Source organism: Mobula birostris, chromosome 1 (assembly GCF_030028105.1).
Source record: "Mobula birostris isolate sMobBir1 chromosome 1, sMobBir1.hap1, whole genome shotgun sequence".
NCBI classification, from domain to species: domain Eukaryota; kingdom Metazoa; phylum Chordata; class Chondrichthyes; order Myliobatiformes; family Myliobatidae; genus Mobula; species Mobula birostris.
The window spans coordinates 215125458-215140014 of record NC_092370.1 but is presented as its reverse complement, the minus strand read 5'-3'; the positions used below and the strand labels follow the sequence as shown (position 1 = coordinate 215140014).

Sequence of the window (14557 nt, the reverse complement as noted above, 5' to 3'; positions counted from 1 at the left end):
CTGCAGCCTTAGTCGTGTTTATAAATCAGTCCTGTCTTTTACCTTTGACAAGTGACTTGATGTTTTTCTTCAATGCTTCGAAACAAGTTGTACCTCTTTGTCTCCTAGGTAGTCTTGGTATCTAGTTGATTCTTTTAATTTTGAGAGGCATGGAATTCTGATTTGCTTTCTCCAAGAGTTATTGCCTCTCTGTTTGAATACTGAATTTGGATTTGAAATGTTAAACTATCTCATAGAATTGTGGGAGATGACAGGATGGAGGACTGACTGTAAAAATGAGTGATCAGCTGGCTTGAGGGACGTAAGGGGCATTAGGGAAGGGTAGCACCTCTGGTGGGACAGACATGTTGAGCTCCCTTCAGAGTAGCCTGCCCACCATTGGTCCCCACTTGGCACTCAGCTCTCACCTATGGCTCCAAGCAGCTGTTTGCTGGTGACAATGGCCACACCCTGGTAAACAGCTTTGAGTGTGCTAAACTTGAAGGTAACTGATGGGTCTTAAACCCTTTGGTGAGTTTGGACTTGCCTACCCAAGCGAGTGAAGACTGGACCTGGCAGACTGTGCCGAGGTAACCACTAGTTTGGTTCAATGGGCAGTAGGGTGGACCCAGCAAGGCACTGTGGAGTGCTTGGAGTGCAACAAAGCACTAAGGATGTCATGATCATCCTCTGCATCTAACCCCATCTCCAGTCGTCTTGACTTTGTCTTGCCATTGGATACACAGATGAGTGAGTGACACTGCGCAACTCTTCCTCACTTTAAACTGTCTTCGCGCAAGTCAGTCTCGTCTATCCTCCCCATCCCAAACTGGTGACAGGCTAGCAATGAAGCGACAAGTGTGGGTACACTGGCAGCCGTAGCTGCAAACCAGCACACTGGTGGTGGCTCAGGCCCTAGGGTCATTATCCATTGACATGGAGCAGCAGTGGCTTTCAGCAGCCACCTGGACGGCTGAACAGCCCTTGTCAGAAATTTACTGCTCACCTCCATGGTATGAGGTGTTCCTAGAAAGAGTGCCTTAAACGTTGGCTGCTCCATTCTATCCCTGGCTAGTTTACTGCAGCTGGTGGGGACCTTATCAAAGTGTCTGAAATACATCAAAGAGAAAATTAAGGAGTATTCCACTCATTCTTGATACATGGAATGTGAACTGTTGGACAGAATCGATGCTGATAGACCTTAGAGGAGATCTGCTGTACTAGGGAGAGAGCCCGATATAACACTGATATCACAACCTTGAGCAAGACCTGGCTTGCAGAAGATGGCAAACTTTGTGAAAGGGCACAGGATACACATTCTTTTGGATAGAAGAGGGAATTAAGACTGATGTGAGGCACCTGGATCATATGCAATATGTGCTGAGGGTTACAAAGAAAGCAGTGCAGTGCTAACAGAAAAGTTCCATCAGCTTTTCCAACTCCTGTGGCAGCAAGTATGGATTCCAGAAAGAGAGTGGGACCATCAACATGGTGTTTGCTGCAAGAGAAATGTCAGGAGTAAAACATTGACCTGCTCTCCCGCTATGTTGATCTGGCTAAGGCCTTTGACACTGTTAGCAGAGATGATGTGTGGAAGCTCATGGTGCAGTACGGATGTCCAAGGAAATTCATCACCATGGTGTAGCAATTCCATGATGGCATGCAAGCTGGAGACCATGGTGAGACATCTGAGCCCTTCCCTGTTTCAAAGGTGGTCAAGCAGGGCTATGTTTTGGTGCCAATGCTATTCAGTTTGGTGTTTACCACCATGTTGACTGATGCCTTCAGAAACAACGATGTACGATGTAGGCATCAGCATCAGATTCCGCACTGATGGGAATCTCTTCAACCTCAGGAGGCTTCAAGTAAAAAATTAGGTTATGACAGATATCATCAAAGACTTCCCTCTTTTCCGATGACTGTGCCCTCAATGCTGGTTCAAGAGATGGAAAGGATGATGTGCAGCACTGTGCTGATAAGTTTTCTGATGTGTGTACCAACTTTGGGCTTACTATCAATGCTAAGAAGACTGAAGTAATGCATCAGCTAGTTCCAAGGTAATCATACATTGAACCAAGCAACAGAATCAATGGTCAAAGATTTAACCCAGTGAACAGGCTCACATATCTTGGCAGCACACTGTCCCAAAACATTGTTATTTATGATGAAGTAAATGGCCAGGATCGCCAAAGCAAGTGTAGCCTTTGGCAGACATTATACCAATGTTTGGAACAGAAGATGGATAAGTCTACAGACAAAGCTGAAGGTGATATAGGACCATAGTACTTCCTACTCTGCTTTACGCCAACATGGACAGTGTACCAACAAATGCCAGGAAACTGAATCATTTCCACAAAGTCTGCCTCCAAAGCTCTTCAACATTAGGTGGAAAGACAGAATTGCTGACACTGAGGTATCTACCAAGGTGGGCCTGCCCATTATTATACCACCCTGTAGCAGTCCCAGTTACACAGGGCAGTTCATGTAGCTTGTATGCCAGATCATTGGCTGCCCAAGAGGCTGCTTTACAGCAAACTACAGAAAGGAAAGCATTCCCATAGAGTCCAGAGGAAATGCTATAAAGATGCTCTAAAACTTCACTAAAAGATTTTGGCATCAACCCAGACACATGGGAACATTTTGCCAAGGTTGAGTGGCACTCCTCCTTCCATAAGGGTGCAGTGATTAGTGACACATGAGGCAGAAAACACAATTGCAGCAGAGAGACGTAGGCTGGCCAGGAAAGCCTGGGCCAACAACCCCCCAACCCAATGTGGCTGCCATCTTTTATCCACATTGCCAAAGATTGGCCTCTTCAAGTATCTGTGTACCCACAGCTCAATCCTGCCCCTACAAATCGCAGATGATTAGGGTAGTTCTCATCGTTGCACAATGGACGAACAAACTGACTTGAAACTAAATTCTTATCTGTTATTACGTAGCCCCTTAAAAATCAGTCTTCACTGTTGCTTGTTACCTTTGTTTTATGACTCAATGAGGTAAATGGGACTGCCTGCCTCTCTTGAGATTGGCTATTTCTTGTCATCTGTTGAATTGGTTCTTCCATGTCTAAAATACAAAAATAAATATTAATTTCAACAATTTTTACTCTAGATTTTAAACACGACAGAATAAAGTTACTGTGGAAATGTGAAATACACAATATATAAGTTTCCTTTTAAAAAAAACTTATGGAGTTTGTTTCTATTTGCTTCTATTGCTGTGGAATTTAAACTGTCTGTTATTGTGTGGTTTACAACATCTGCGAATGATGCAGACTACTAAACTGTGTTTATTGAGAGGGATTACTATCTGTTGTTTAATGCCACGATGAGGTTATTTGCTTACCTTGATTCAGTCATTCAGAGAAATAAGATACACTGCTTTGCAAGTATCTCACAATTGTTTTCCTTTCAGTGCATCAATGGTAAATGCTCCAACATCTCATAACATCTAATTATTAAGACAAAAAAAAATTCTCCTCAATTTGCCAACTATTTTATTTGTGGTCTCCTGATGGGAAACATTTCTATTTTTTGTTTATCATATCAAACTTCTTAATAAGTTTTAAGATCTCTAGCAATCATTAGGTAATATTACACATAACATCTATTATAATGTGTATTATAACTAAGAAAAATATGAATCTGGTCTTGATAGTTGGACACTTATCTTGTAGCGAAGAACATTTACAAGCAGCAATATGGATAAAATGTGAAGCAGCCGCGCATCATACAAGGTCAAAATCACACATTTCGGATATTGACGAATAAGGGGAACAGGATCTTAAAGGATTGAAACCAATTAGGAAGGAGAAAAACAGAGGGAGCTGAAGATAATCGTTGGAGTTGGTTAGCAATAATTACAACTCCATTACTAAGGATCTTCACCACTTGAGTCATGCCCTCTTCTCATTACTACCATCAGGCGGGGGTACGGGAGTCTGAAGACCCGCACTCATATGCTCTAAGAATAGCTTCTTCCCCTCTGACATCAGTTTCTGAATGGTCTATGAACACTAACTTTCTATTCCTATTCTGCACTGTGTATCTGTTACTTATTGTAACATAATATGTTTATGTCCTGCACAGTGTTGCTGCCACAAAGCAACTACTTCCACCAGGTAGGTCAGTGATAATAAAACTGGTTCTGATTTTGAGAGGAAACAGTACCCAAAATTACTTTTGATCAAAGCCACTCAGAATGTGAACGAGCCTACTGAATCTCCGTTTTCTTAGTTAAAGGCTAAGGCATATTTATGTTGATGATCATGTAAAAATTCTAAGCTTTGTATGAGTAACAGTTCCTTAAGTTTATTTTATATAACGAGTCATTCCTGCCAGTTTTAAAAGGGATCTGGTATTTTGATTCAATTAACTGCTTCAGTTCAATTACTTTGAAACTGGACTGACAAGTATCTCCCAAGACTAAAATCAGCTCTTTTTTTGGACAAAGGAGTCTTATTTGATAGATCTCCAGTCATTCCTATCCTCCCAGAGTTAGCTTTAATTATAGTTATTAAGTTGGATTTTTTGTTTCAAACTCCTTTGTTTTGCGTCCTACACAAGATGCTGAGCGCTTCTCATCGAAGAGTTTCATTTTTTTTGGTACTGAGTTAACAATCAAATCAGTTCCTGAAAAAGGGTTCATAGCTATCTTGCACTGATGGAAAATAAGTACTACGAGGTCGGGGGTGGGGCGGGGGGGGGGGATTAATGGAGAAAATGAAAGTTTATGGTTGCTTTTATTTTACACAATTTATTTACTAATACTGATCAATTTTTTTGTAGAAGGGATTTTAAATTGACAATTTTCTTGATTTGGGTGTAGGATCTAATTCAAATGGAAACAATCAGGTTGTTTTCTCCCAATTACGAAAGGTGTCCAATCGTAGTAAACTGGTCCTTGTAAAAATCTTACATTGGAGACCTGCCACAATAGCTGTTTTTTACAACGTTGATTTGGATACATGTGGTAAATGTCGATTATATGAAACAGTAATGTTTCGTGTTAACAACTCCTATGACGGGAGAAGAAGTTTTAAAATAACTGCTCAATTGCAATACAAACACGGAAATAATATATCCTACCTCTTGGCACATCCACCTGGTGACAGCGGCCAACGTCTTGCCAGTATGTGAAGAGGTCGTCGTCATCATGCGCGTTTTCGTCGTCTCCGCTGTTGTGGTAAACCAACTCCGAGTCCGTATCATCGGTCACCGACTCCAAATCCTCCAGGCTGATCAGAAAGCGACCCGACCGCCTGCCGCTTTCAGCGCTCCGTCTCTGACCCTCCATCTGTGAAATCCGGATCTTTTTATGATAGACATTTAAACGAGCAAAATATAGTGCAGTAAAGATGTATTTTGTTAAAGGATACGTGAATGCAGGAGCCATGATACTTTCCAGAAGATAAAATTAATTAGGACTATCTGGTATTGAACTCGGTCATAATGCTTTATTAGTTGCTTCTTTGGGGACTTACCTCGAAGTGAAGCGCTGTCTACTCCCACGAGTTTGTTTTTGGCCGGAGCCGGGGCAGCTCGTGGCGATCACAGAGGGGGAGGGACTAAAATGAAAAACAAGTATTACGCTGATCAAGTGTCGAATAAGGGGAGGAACCATAGACTGAAGCAACGTAACACAGTGAAAGGTTCTGGTCAGACTGAAATCGCTCAGCGTCTCCGAATGAATAAACTGAATTGCCAGACTGGCTTTCTTCATTACTGATGCGCTAAATCGGTCACCAGAACGCTTTCCAGCTTATTATTCTGTACCACTGGGCTAAAGAGCATTAAATTTGAAATTTAGTGATACAAGCCAACATCTGGCAAAGGATCTTGATTGTTATTCATCCTTTGACCTGGAATGCTATTCAAAATTTATGTTTTGAAGTCCAGTTTCAAATCTATTCTAGTTTAACTTTGCTGTATTATACAATATCTTGTAGACCTGCTGAAAGTCTAAGCTTGGATGTTTTCTTTTCAAATCTAAAAACTGATTTCTTTATATACCCTCAAATTCAGTGATAAACCTGTGGCAATCTAGTTGAATGTCATTTGTATATGCCCTAATAAATTAGATTCTATAGAATATGCAAAACTTTATAGATAGTGCATTCTTAATGTGGGAAAACATCCTGAGGCAGTTTGCTGAAGTGTAATTATCCACATACCAAAGAAATACATGCATTTGCGCTCATTCAAAGCTTGCTTGAAGAGAGATGTTAAAGCATAGGGAAGGGTTTTTTTGGGATTTAGACTGTCAAAGACATGGTTTTGACTGAAATAGTGAAGGGAATAGGAAAACCACAGTATTCTCAGGGCTGGAGAGGTTTCAAATAGAGAGGGGGAAATCAGTGAAGAACTGAATCTAATATTCTACATTTGTTGGTGTACAGGAAGCAGGTACAGATCAGTCAGTACAAAAGTGATGGGTTACTGAGGTGAAATAGGTAGCATAAGTTTGGATGAAGTCCAGTTTATGGATGATTGCTCAATGGAAGCCACAAATAAATATTTGTGTCTGGAACTGAACATCACAGCAGTGGGACATAAAGGTGGAGGGTGGGGCCTGGTGGCAGAGGGACAGATTAATCAGTGTAGAATATAGTTTGCATGAATTCAGATTCAATAGGGATCTGAACTTTTGAACAACCTTCAACCTGAAGTATTGACTAAGGAGGAATAAATAATCAGTGGTGAAAGAATGGAGTTTGTGATGGTGACAAAAAAAATCCTCTATCAAATTAGGTCTGGTGAAGTTGGAGTGAGATTTGTTTAACAACTCAATGTAATGTCTCTATTTGTGGTAATAATACACCTTGTGGGGGTGGGGATAATTGGGACATTAAAATAAAAGCTGGAGGTTTTCTTTGAACTAGTGGAAGATCACAAGCCTCTTGTAAAGAAGTTCCAATACAAAGGATTACCAGGCTGTGATGCAACCAGCCAGAAAAATGGTGAGCTTTATTTGTTACATGTACATCGAAGCACACAATGAAATGCTGCTGTCCATTTATAAAAAAACTTACATAAAATACTGGAGGAACTCTGCAGGTCATGCAGCATCTATGGAGGGAATAAGCAGTTGATGTTTCAGGCCGAGACCCTTCATCAGGATTGAAAAACGAAGAAGCTGTCTATAGAAATTTGTAGAAACACAAACACAAGAAAATCTGCAGACGCTGGAAATCCAAACAACACACACAAAATGCTGGAGAAACTCAGCAGGCCAGGCAGCATCTATGGAAAAGAGTAAACAGTCAAGGTTTCAGGCTGAGACCCTTCATCAGGACTGGAAAAAAAGATGAGAAGTTAGAGGAAGAAGGTGGGGGGAGGAGAGGAAGTGGTACGTTGATAGGTGAAACCGGAAGAGGGGGAGGGCTGAAGTGGTGAAGTAAAGAGCTGGGAAGTTGATTGGTGAAAGCGATGAATAGCTGGAGAAGGGGGATTCTGATGGAAGAAAGGGAAGGGGGAAGAAGCTACCAGAGGTAGGTGATGGGCAGTTAAGAAGATAAGGTGGGAGAGAGTAATGGGAATGGGGAATGGTGAAAAGGGAGTGGGGGGGGGAGGGACAGTTACCAGAAGTTTGAGAAATTGATGTTCATACCATCAGATTGGAGGCTACCCAGATGGGATATAAGGTGTTGTTCCTCCATCCTCCACTTGATGGCATAAACATCAATTTTTCCAACTTCTGGTAACCACCTGGTACTTCTTCCTCTCCTCCCCTCCCCCGCCTTCTTACTCTGAGATCTCATCTTTTTTTCCAGTCCTGGTGAAGGGTCTTGGACCAAAAAGTTGACTGTTTACTCTTTACCATAAATGCTGTCTGGTTTACTGAGTTCCTCCAGTATTTTGTATGTGTTGTATAGAAATTTGTAAGACTTTGGTGATATACTGAATCTCCTCAAACTCTTAATGTTTAATGTGATTCAGGGGAGGTGTGATTTTGTTTATTATGTAATTAAATTATAAGTAGAATGTTGGTCTTTGCTTAGTTCTTCAACTGGTTTCCCTTGGGATTGTGACTATATTTTAAATTACTCCAGATCCAGGATTTCATTTTGTCTTTCTGAATGCCAATTGGTTAGTATGTAGGTCAGTACAATAGATTAAAACTAGCCTGTGATGAAATATTGAAAGATTTGTCTGCAGCTTTGTAGCAAATGTATGCTTGGCTTTAAGTACATCAAAATTTATTAAATGAAATTGCTAAATACCTTTCACAATAATCAGTACTTTAATTTCAAGTAGTAGGAAAACCATTTTTATTTAATTTACTGCTAGAATAAGCCTAGCAGTTTATACTGTTGAACATTAAGTGGGAAAATATTCTCAGGCACACTCTTCCAGAATTCATTTTGACTTCTTGGGATTAAATAGTTTTGAAAGCTGTTGTTAAAATATATTATTTTGTCTGTGAACAATGCAATTAGGAAATTGCAAGTAAAGTACATGGTCAATTAATTTAGTTTGTATTGAATATGGTGAAAAATACAGCTTCATCCAGTATTTTTGGATTTTCTGACAGTTTGTTATATTACTGGATTTACAGCAACAATTCTACTCTTAATTCTATAATTAGTGTTAGTCAATCATCATGGTACTCTGGATCCCAATAGGACTGTGATATGGAACTACATCGTCAGATGGTCATAGCCTTAATTCTGTTTCCCTGTGTCGTGGGTCATCTAAACCCTTATTTCTTTGCATCTTAAATTGTTTCTGAAGGGGAGGACATCTGCTGGTTTACCAATTAATAGATCTATAGATCTTGAGGGTGGTCAAGTAGGTGATAGTTACTAGATCCTCTTCTGAAGTGGTGTACTGGCTTGTTTGTTATGAATTCTGTAACTGCATTGTCATTATATTCTTATCACAATATGGGCACTTTTCTGTAAGCTTGATTTTAATTTTAGCATGGGAGATGGAATTTGATTGTCTTCCCCTGAATGTGAATACAGTGCCTTGTAAAAGTATTCAGTCCCTAACCCTTTGTTCACATCAATGAGTATTACAACCATGATTTTGAACAATTTAACTGACAATTTTTATTTGTGCATCACATACTCCTTTTCTCACAGCAGAGCCCTCCAAAAAAAGAGAACATTGTAAAGCATTAAAAATTAATGTCAGCAGTTCAAAAGTATTCATTCCCCTTTGCTCAGTACGTAATTAAGTCACCTCTCGCAGCTATTACAGCCAGTAGTCTTTTTGGATAAGTCACTATGAGCTTTGCACAACATGGTGGAGTAAGATTTGCCCATTCCTCCATGCAAATTGACTGCTATGAAGATCTTCATAGCAGTCATAGAGTCTATTCTCACGTATGGATGCAAGTCGTGGACACTCACCAAGACTATGCGAAAGTCTCTAGATGGTTGCTATATACAAATGCTCCGGATGGCTCTTGATGTGTGTTGGCGACAGCACATGATGAATGTCGAGCTCTATGACAACCTACCGATGCTCACCGCTAAAATTGAGGCGAGAAGACTGCAACTAGTGGGGCACTGTCTACGCCACCCCGAGCTACCTGCCAGCCTAGTCATCATATGGGAGCCCAAGCATGGGAGGATGAACCCTGGGCGCCCTCCCAAGACTGTGGTCAACATGCTCCTAGAAGAGAGCGGCACGGCTAATGTAGATGAACTGAACACACTGATGAGGGAGAGGGAGAAGTGGAGAGTCCGTCATCGTGCCCGATGCCGGCCTTTAGGCCTGTGTCGACGTAGTAGTAGTCCATGCAAAATTGCTCACTCTGTGCCAGGTTGAGAGCTTGAGGTTGAGCCAGAGATGTTTGATTGGGTTAAGGTCAGGACTGACTGGGCCACTCAAGGGCATCAATTTCAAGTCAACATCAAGTTCATGATGTTGTAGACGACCATGATTGTTCTCAGCAAATTTTTCTACAGAAGTGGTTTGCCATTACCTTCTTCTGGGCAGTGATTTTACAAGACTAGTGACCCCAGCCATTAGCAATACTCTTCAGAGATTGCCTGGCGTCAGTGGTCGCATAACCAGGACTTCCGATAAACACGAGCTGCTCATGTGACCACCTGCTACTGCTCCCACGGTGTCTTGTGACCTTGATTGGGGGGCTAAGCAGGGGGTGCTACACCTTGCCCAAGGGTGACCTGCAGGCTAGTGGAGGGAAGGAGTGCCTTACACCTCCTTTGAGAGAGATGTATCTCCACCCTACCACCCAAGCTTGCTACTTGCTGTGAGGGGATATTAACAATGCTTTCTACGTTTGTATAGGTAGCGACAATGTAGATGCTACTACGTGAGTGTCTGGAGAGAGCACCATTACAATAAGTTGTTATGATGGGGTGATGGAAGGGAATAGCATTATCCAATTGGCAATGAATAATGTTATGACGAATCAAACTAAAAGAAATTGAATTTTTGTAAGTGCCTTTCAACTATATGATATTCTCTGCTTCAATTTTAGGTCTTGCAAACATTCACAAGACGGCTGCACAATACGGGAACACTTTTTCATAAAGAAGTAGGAAATTTGACGAAATATCAGCTTGTTCTTTCACGTGAACAATTTAGAAAAAATCCTCCAGCAAACATTGCGGTAAGTAGCTGCGCTATGAACTTTAACATATTTAGTAAATCTAATTTTCCTCTGCCATTTTGAAATTGTATAGGAGCTTTGATATTGTTACATGGATTTTCTTGTCCTTTTATAAATTGATAATTTATATATTTTTCCCATATTATGTTCTGACTTCAATACTTTTCTCACTAATATTAAATAATGTAAGTGTTGTAAATTTGTTCAGTAGATTAGACATTCTCTAAACATTTTCTGTGTATCGTGTTTCCCAACACTACTTGGTATTTTTTTGCTAGTTCCTGATTTGCTTAAGTACATTATATGGGAAGTTAAGCATTAATAACTGTGATTGAAAGTGATGAAGCAAAGAAAGATTTCCATTTTTTTCCCCTACTCCCTTTCACAAACGTAGGGAATCTGAAAGGTCTTTGCAGTGAATGTAATGTTTCTGAACTGTAGCTTATTGTGATGTAAGATGTATGGTAGCCAATTTATGAGCTAAAAACTTTGATAAACATCAATGTTATAGTGACCAAATAATTTTCCTTCATTGAAATGAATGGACATTTTATATAGTTCCACAGATCTTTTTCATTCCTCTGATCTGAGATAGCAGAGGCTTGGTTTAGTGTTTACATTTGAAAGCTTGTGTGTCTACTGCAGCATGTACTTGTGTGGAGTGGCATATTCCTCACTGAGAGGCAGACAGACCGAGAGACCGAGCAACAGTAGAGTCCTAATTCAGTGAGCATGAGTAGGGTCGAGTGCTACCTCATCGAGGTGTGAATGGGTATTTAACCAGCCAAAGGAAGGAAGAGGCTTTAAAAACGCCTCCATCTGAGTATGACATTTTTACTGCAAACTGAAATTCCCATAACTACATAATACTAAAGAATTAGTGCCAGGAAACAGAGAAGTTTGTCCCTCGCCTTGCTGCCCAATAGATTATGCCTTATTTGGGAAGCAGCTTGATTGTTATCACTACCTTTTATGGATGTAAAACTAGAATTATTTCCTAACATCGCCTCAAACTTTGAGAGATACCACCATTGATTCAAAATCTTTTCTCAGCCTTGAGATGTGGACCTGCTTTAAAAAGAAATGTCACAAACATGAGAAAATCTGCAGATGCTGGAAATCTAAAGCAACGCACACAAAATGCTGGAGGAACTCAGCAGCTCAGACAGCATCTGTGGAAAAGTGTAAACAGTCAACATTTTGGTCTGAGACCCTTCACCAGGACACAGTGAAAGGAGTGATGAAGAATCTCAGCCTGAAACGTTGACTGTTTACTCTTTTCCATAGATGCGTGCCCCAGGGTCTTTGTGCTCAGTCCTCTGCTGTTCACTCTGCTGACCCATGACTGTGCTGCAACACACAGCTCGAACCACATCATCAAGTTCGCTGATGACACAACTGTGGTGGGTCTCATCAGCAAGAACGATGAGTCAGCATACAGATGAGGTGCAGCAGCTAACAGACTGGTGCAGAGCCAACAACCTGTCTCTGAATGTGAACAAAACAAAAGAGATGGTTGTTGACTTCAGGAGGGCACGGAAAGACCACTCTTCGCTGAACATCGACTCCTCCGTTGAGATCATTAAGAGCACCAAATTTCTTGGTGTTCACCTGGCGGAGAATCTCACCTGGTCCCTCAACACCAGCTCCACACCAAAGAAAGGCCAGCAGCATCTCTACTTTCTGTGAAGTCTGAGGAAAGTCCCTCTGCCACCCCACCCCCCCATCCTCACCTCATTCTACTGAGGTTGTATTGAGAGCATCCTGAGTAGCTGCATCACTGCCTGGTTTGGAAATTGCACCATCTCAGATCGCAAGACCCTGCAGCGGATAGTGAGGTCAGCTGAGAAGATCATCGGCGTTTCTCTTCCCGCCATTACACACATTTACACCACACGCTGCATTCATAAAGCAAACAGCATTATGAAGGACCCCATGCACCCCTCAAAAAAAACTCTTCTCCCTCCTGCCATCTGGCAAAAGGCACCGAAGCATTCGGGCTCTCACGACCAGACTATGTAACAGTTTCTTCCCCCCAGTCATCAGACTCCTCGATACCCAGAGCCTGGACTGACACCAACCTACTGCCCTCTACTGTGCATATTGTCTTGTTTATTATTTATTGTGATGCCTGCACTGTTTTGTACACTTATGCAGTCCTGGGTAGGTCTGTAGTCTAGTGTAGTTTTGTAGTGTAGTGTAGTTTTAAGATCATAAGACAAAGGAGCAGAAGTCGGCCATTTGGCCCATCGAGTCTGCTGCGCTATTTTATCATGAGCTTATCCATTCTCCTATTTAGTCCCACTCCCCCGCCTTTTCACCATAACCTTTAATGCCCTGGCTACTCAGGTACCTATCAATTTCTGCCTTAAATACACCCAATGACTTGGCCTTCACTGCTGCCCGTGGCAACAAATTCCATAGATTCACCACCCTCTGGCTAAAAACATTTCTTTGCATTTCTGTTCTGAATGGGCACCCTTCAATCCTTAAGTCATGCCCTCTCGTACTAGACTCCCCCATCATGGGAAACAACTTTGCCACATCCACTCTGTCCATGCCTTTCAACATTCGAAATGTTTCTATAAGGTCTCCCCTCATTCTTCGAAACTCCAAGGAATACAGTCCAAGAGCGGACAAACGTTCCTCATATGTTAACCCTCTCATTCCCGGAATCATTCTAGTGAATCTTCTCTGTACTCTCTCCAACGTCAGCACATCCTTTCTTAAATAAGGAGACCAAAACTGCCCACAGTACTCCAAGTGAGGTCTCACCAGCGCCTTATAGAGCCTCAACATCACGTCCCTGCTCCTATACTCTATTCCTCTAGAAATGAATGCCAACATTGCATTCGCCTTCTTCACTACCGACTCAACCTGGAGGTTAACCTTAAGGGTATCCTGTACAAGGACTCCCAAGTCCCGTTGCATCTCAGAACTTTGAATTCTTTCCCCAATTAAATAATAGTCTGCCCGTTTATTTTTTCTGCCAAAGTGCATAACCATACACTTCCCAACATTGTACTTCATTTGCCACTTCTTTGACCATTCTTCCAATCTATCCATGTCTCTGCAGGCTCTCCGTTTCCTCAGCACTACTGGTCCCTCCACCTATCCTCATATCGTCAGCAAACTTAGCCACAAAGCCATCTATTCCATAATCCAAATCGTTGATGTCCAATGTAAAAAGAAACGGCCCCAATACGGACCCCTGTGGAACACCACTGGTAACCGGCAGCCAACCAGAATAGGATCCCTTTATTTCCACTCTCTGTTTCCTGCCAATCAGCCAACGCTCTATCCACGTATGTAACTTTCCCGTAATTCCATGGGCTCTTATCTTGTTAAGTAGCCTCATGTGTGGCACCTTGTCAAAGGCCTTCTGAAAATCCAAATATACAACATCCACTGCATTTCCCTTGTCTAGCCTACTTGTAATTTCCTCAAAAAGTTGTAATAGGTTTGTCAGGCAGGATTTTCCTTTAAGGAATCCATGCTGAGTTCTGCCTATCTTGTCATATGCCTCCAGGTACTCTGTAACCTCATCCTTGACAATCGACTCCATGTAGCACTATGGTCCTGAAAAACGTTGTCTCGTTTTTACTGTGTACTGTACCAGCAGTTATGGTCGAAATGACAATAAAAAGTGACTTGACTTGACTTAACTCGAAGTCATTGAAAGCCAACACGCAGATACAGTAAGTGAATAGGAAGGCAAAATGATTTGTTGACCTTTATCATGAGGAGATTTGAGTATTAGAGTATATATTTTACTGCAGTTATGTAGATTTTTGGTGAGACTGCACTTTCAAGAAAGATCTACTGGACTGATTTCAGGAATGTTGGGCTTGGTGTATGAGGAGAGAGACTGAGTAGACTAGACCTGCATTCTCCGAAGTTTAGAAGTATAAGAGGAAATCTCATTCAATTCTTACAGCACTCAATGGGCTGAATGCAGGGAAGAAAGTTCTCTTGCCTATAAACTAGG

At 41.5% G+C, this 14557-nt stretch overlaps 2 protein-coding genes across 7 annotated transcripts in view; one reads left to right on the top strand and one right to left on the bottom strand.

The window, feature by feature from the left end:
• Positions 1-5545, bottom strand: part of soul3 (heme-binding protein soul3) — a 29652-nt gene extending 24107 nt beyond the window's left edge. For 2 of the 3 annotated variants that reach the window (XM_072271006.1, XM_072270997.1), the window contains exons 1-3: positions 5465-5545; positions 5070-5277; positions 2957-3048 (exon numbers count right to left, since the gene is read on the bottom strand). In XM_072271006.1, the coding sequence (XP_072127107.1) occupies positions 2957-3048; positions 5070-5277 (300 nt within the window). In that variant the 5' untranslated portion in view covers positions 5465-5545. Of the gene's footprint in view, positions 1-2956; positions 3049-3327; positions 3433-5069; positions 5278-5464 lie in introns of those variants that run through there. The other variant, XM_072271016.1, reaches the window with a different exon arrangement.
• The window catches only part of fancm (FA complementation group M), a 141617-nt gene that overhangs the window by 44418 nt on the left and 82642 nt on the right, over positions 1-14557 (top strand). For all 4 annotated transcript variants that reach the window (XM_072270954.1, XM_072270945.1, XM_072270963.1 and 1 more), the window contains exon 5: positions 10438-10569. In XM_072270954.1, coding sequence (XP_072127055.1) covers positions 10438-10569 — 132 coding nt within the window. The remainder of the gene's footprint in view (positions 1-10437; positions 10570-14557) is intronic.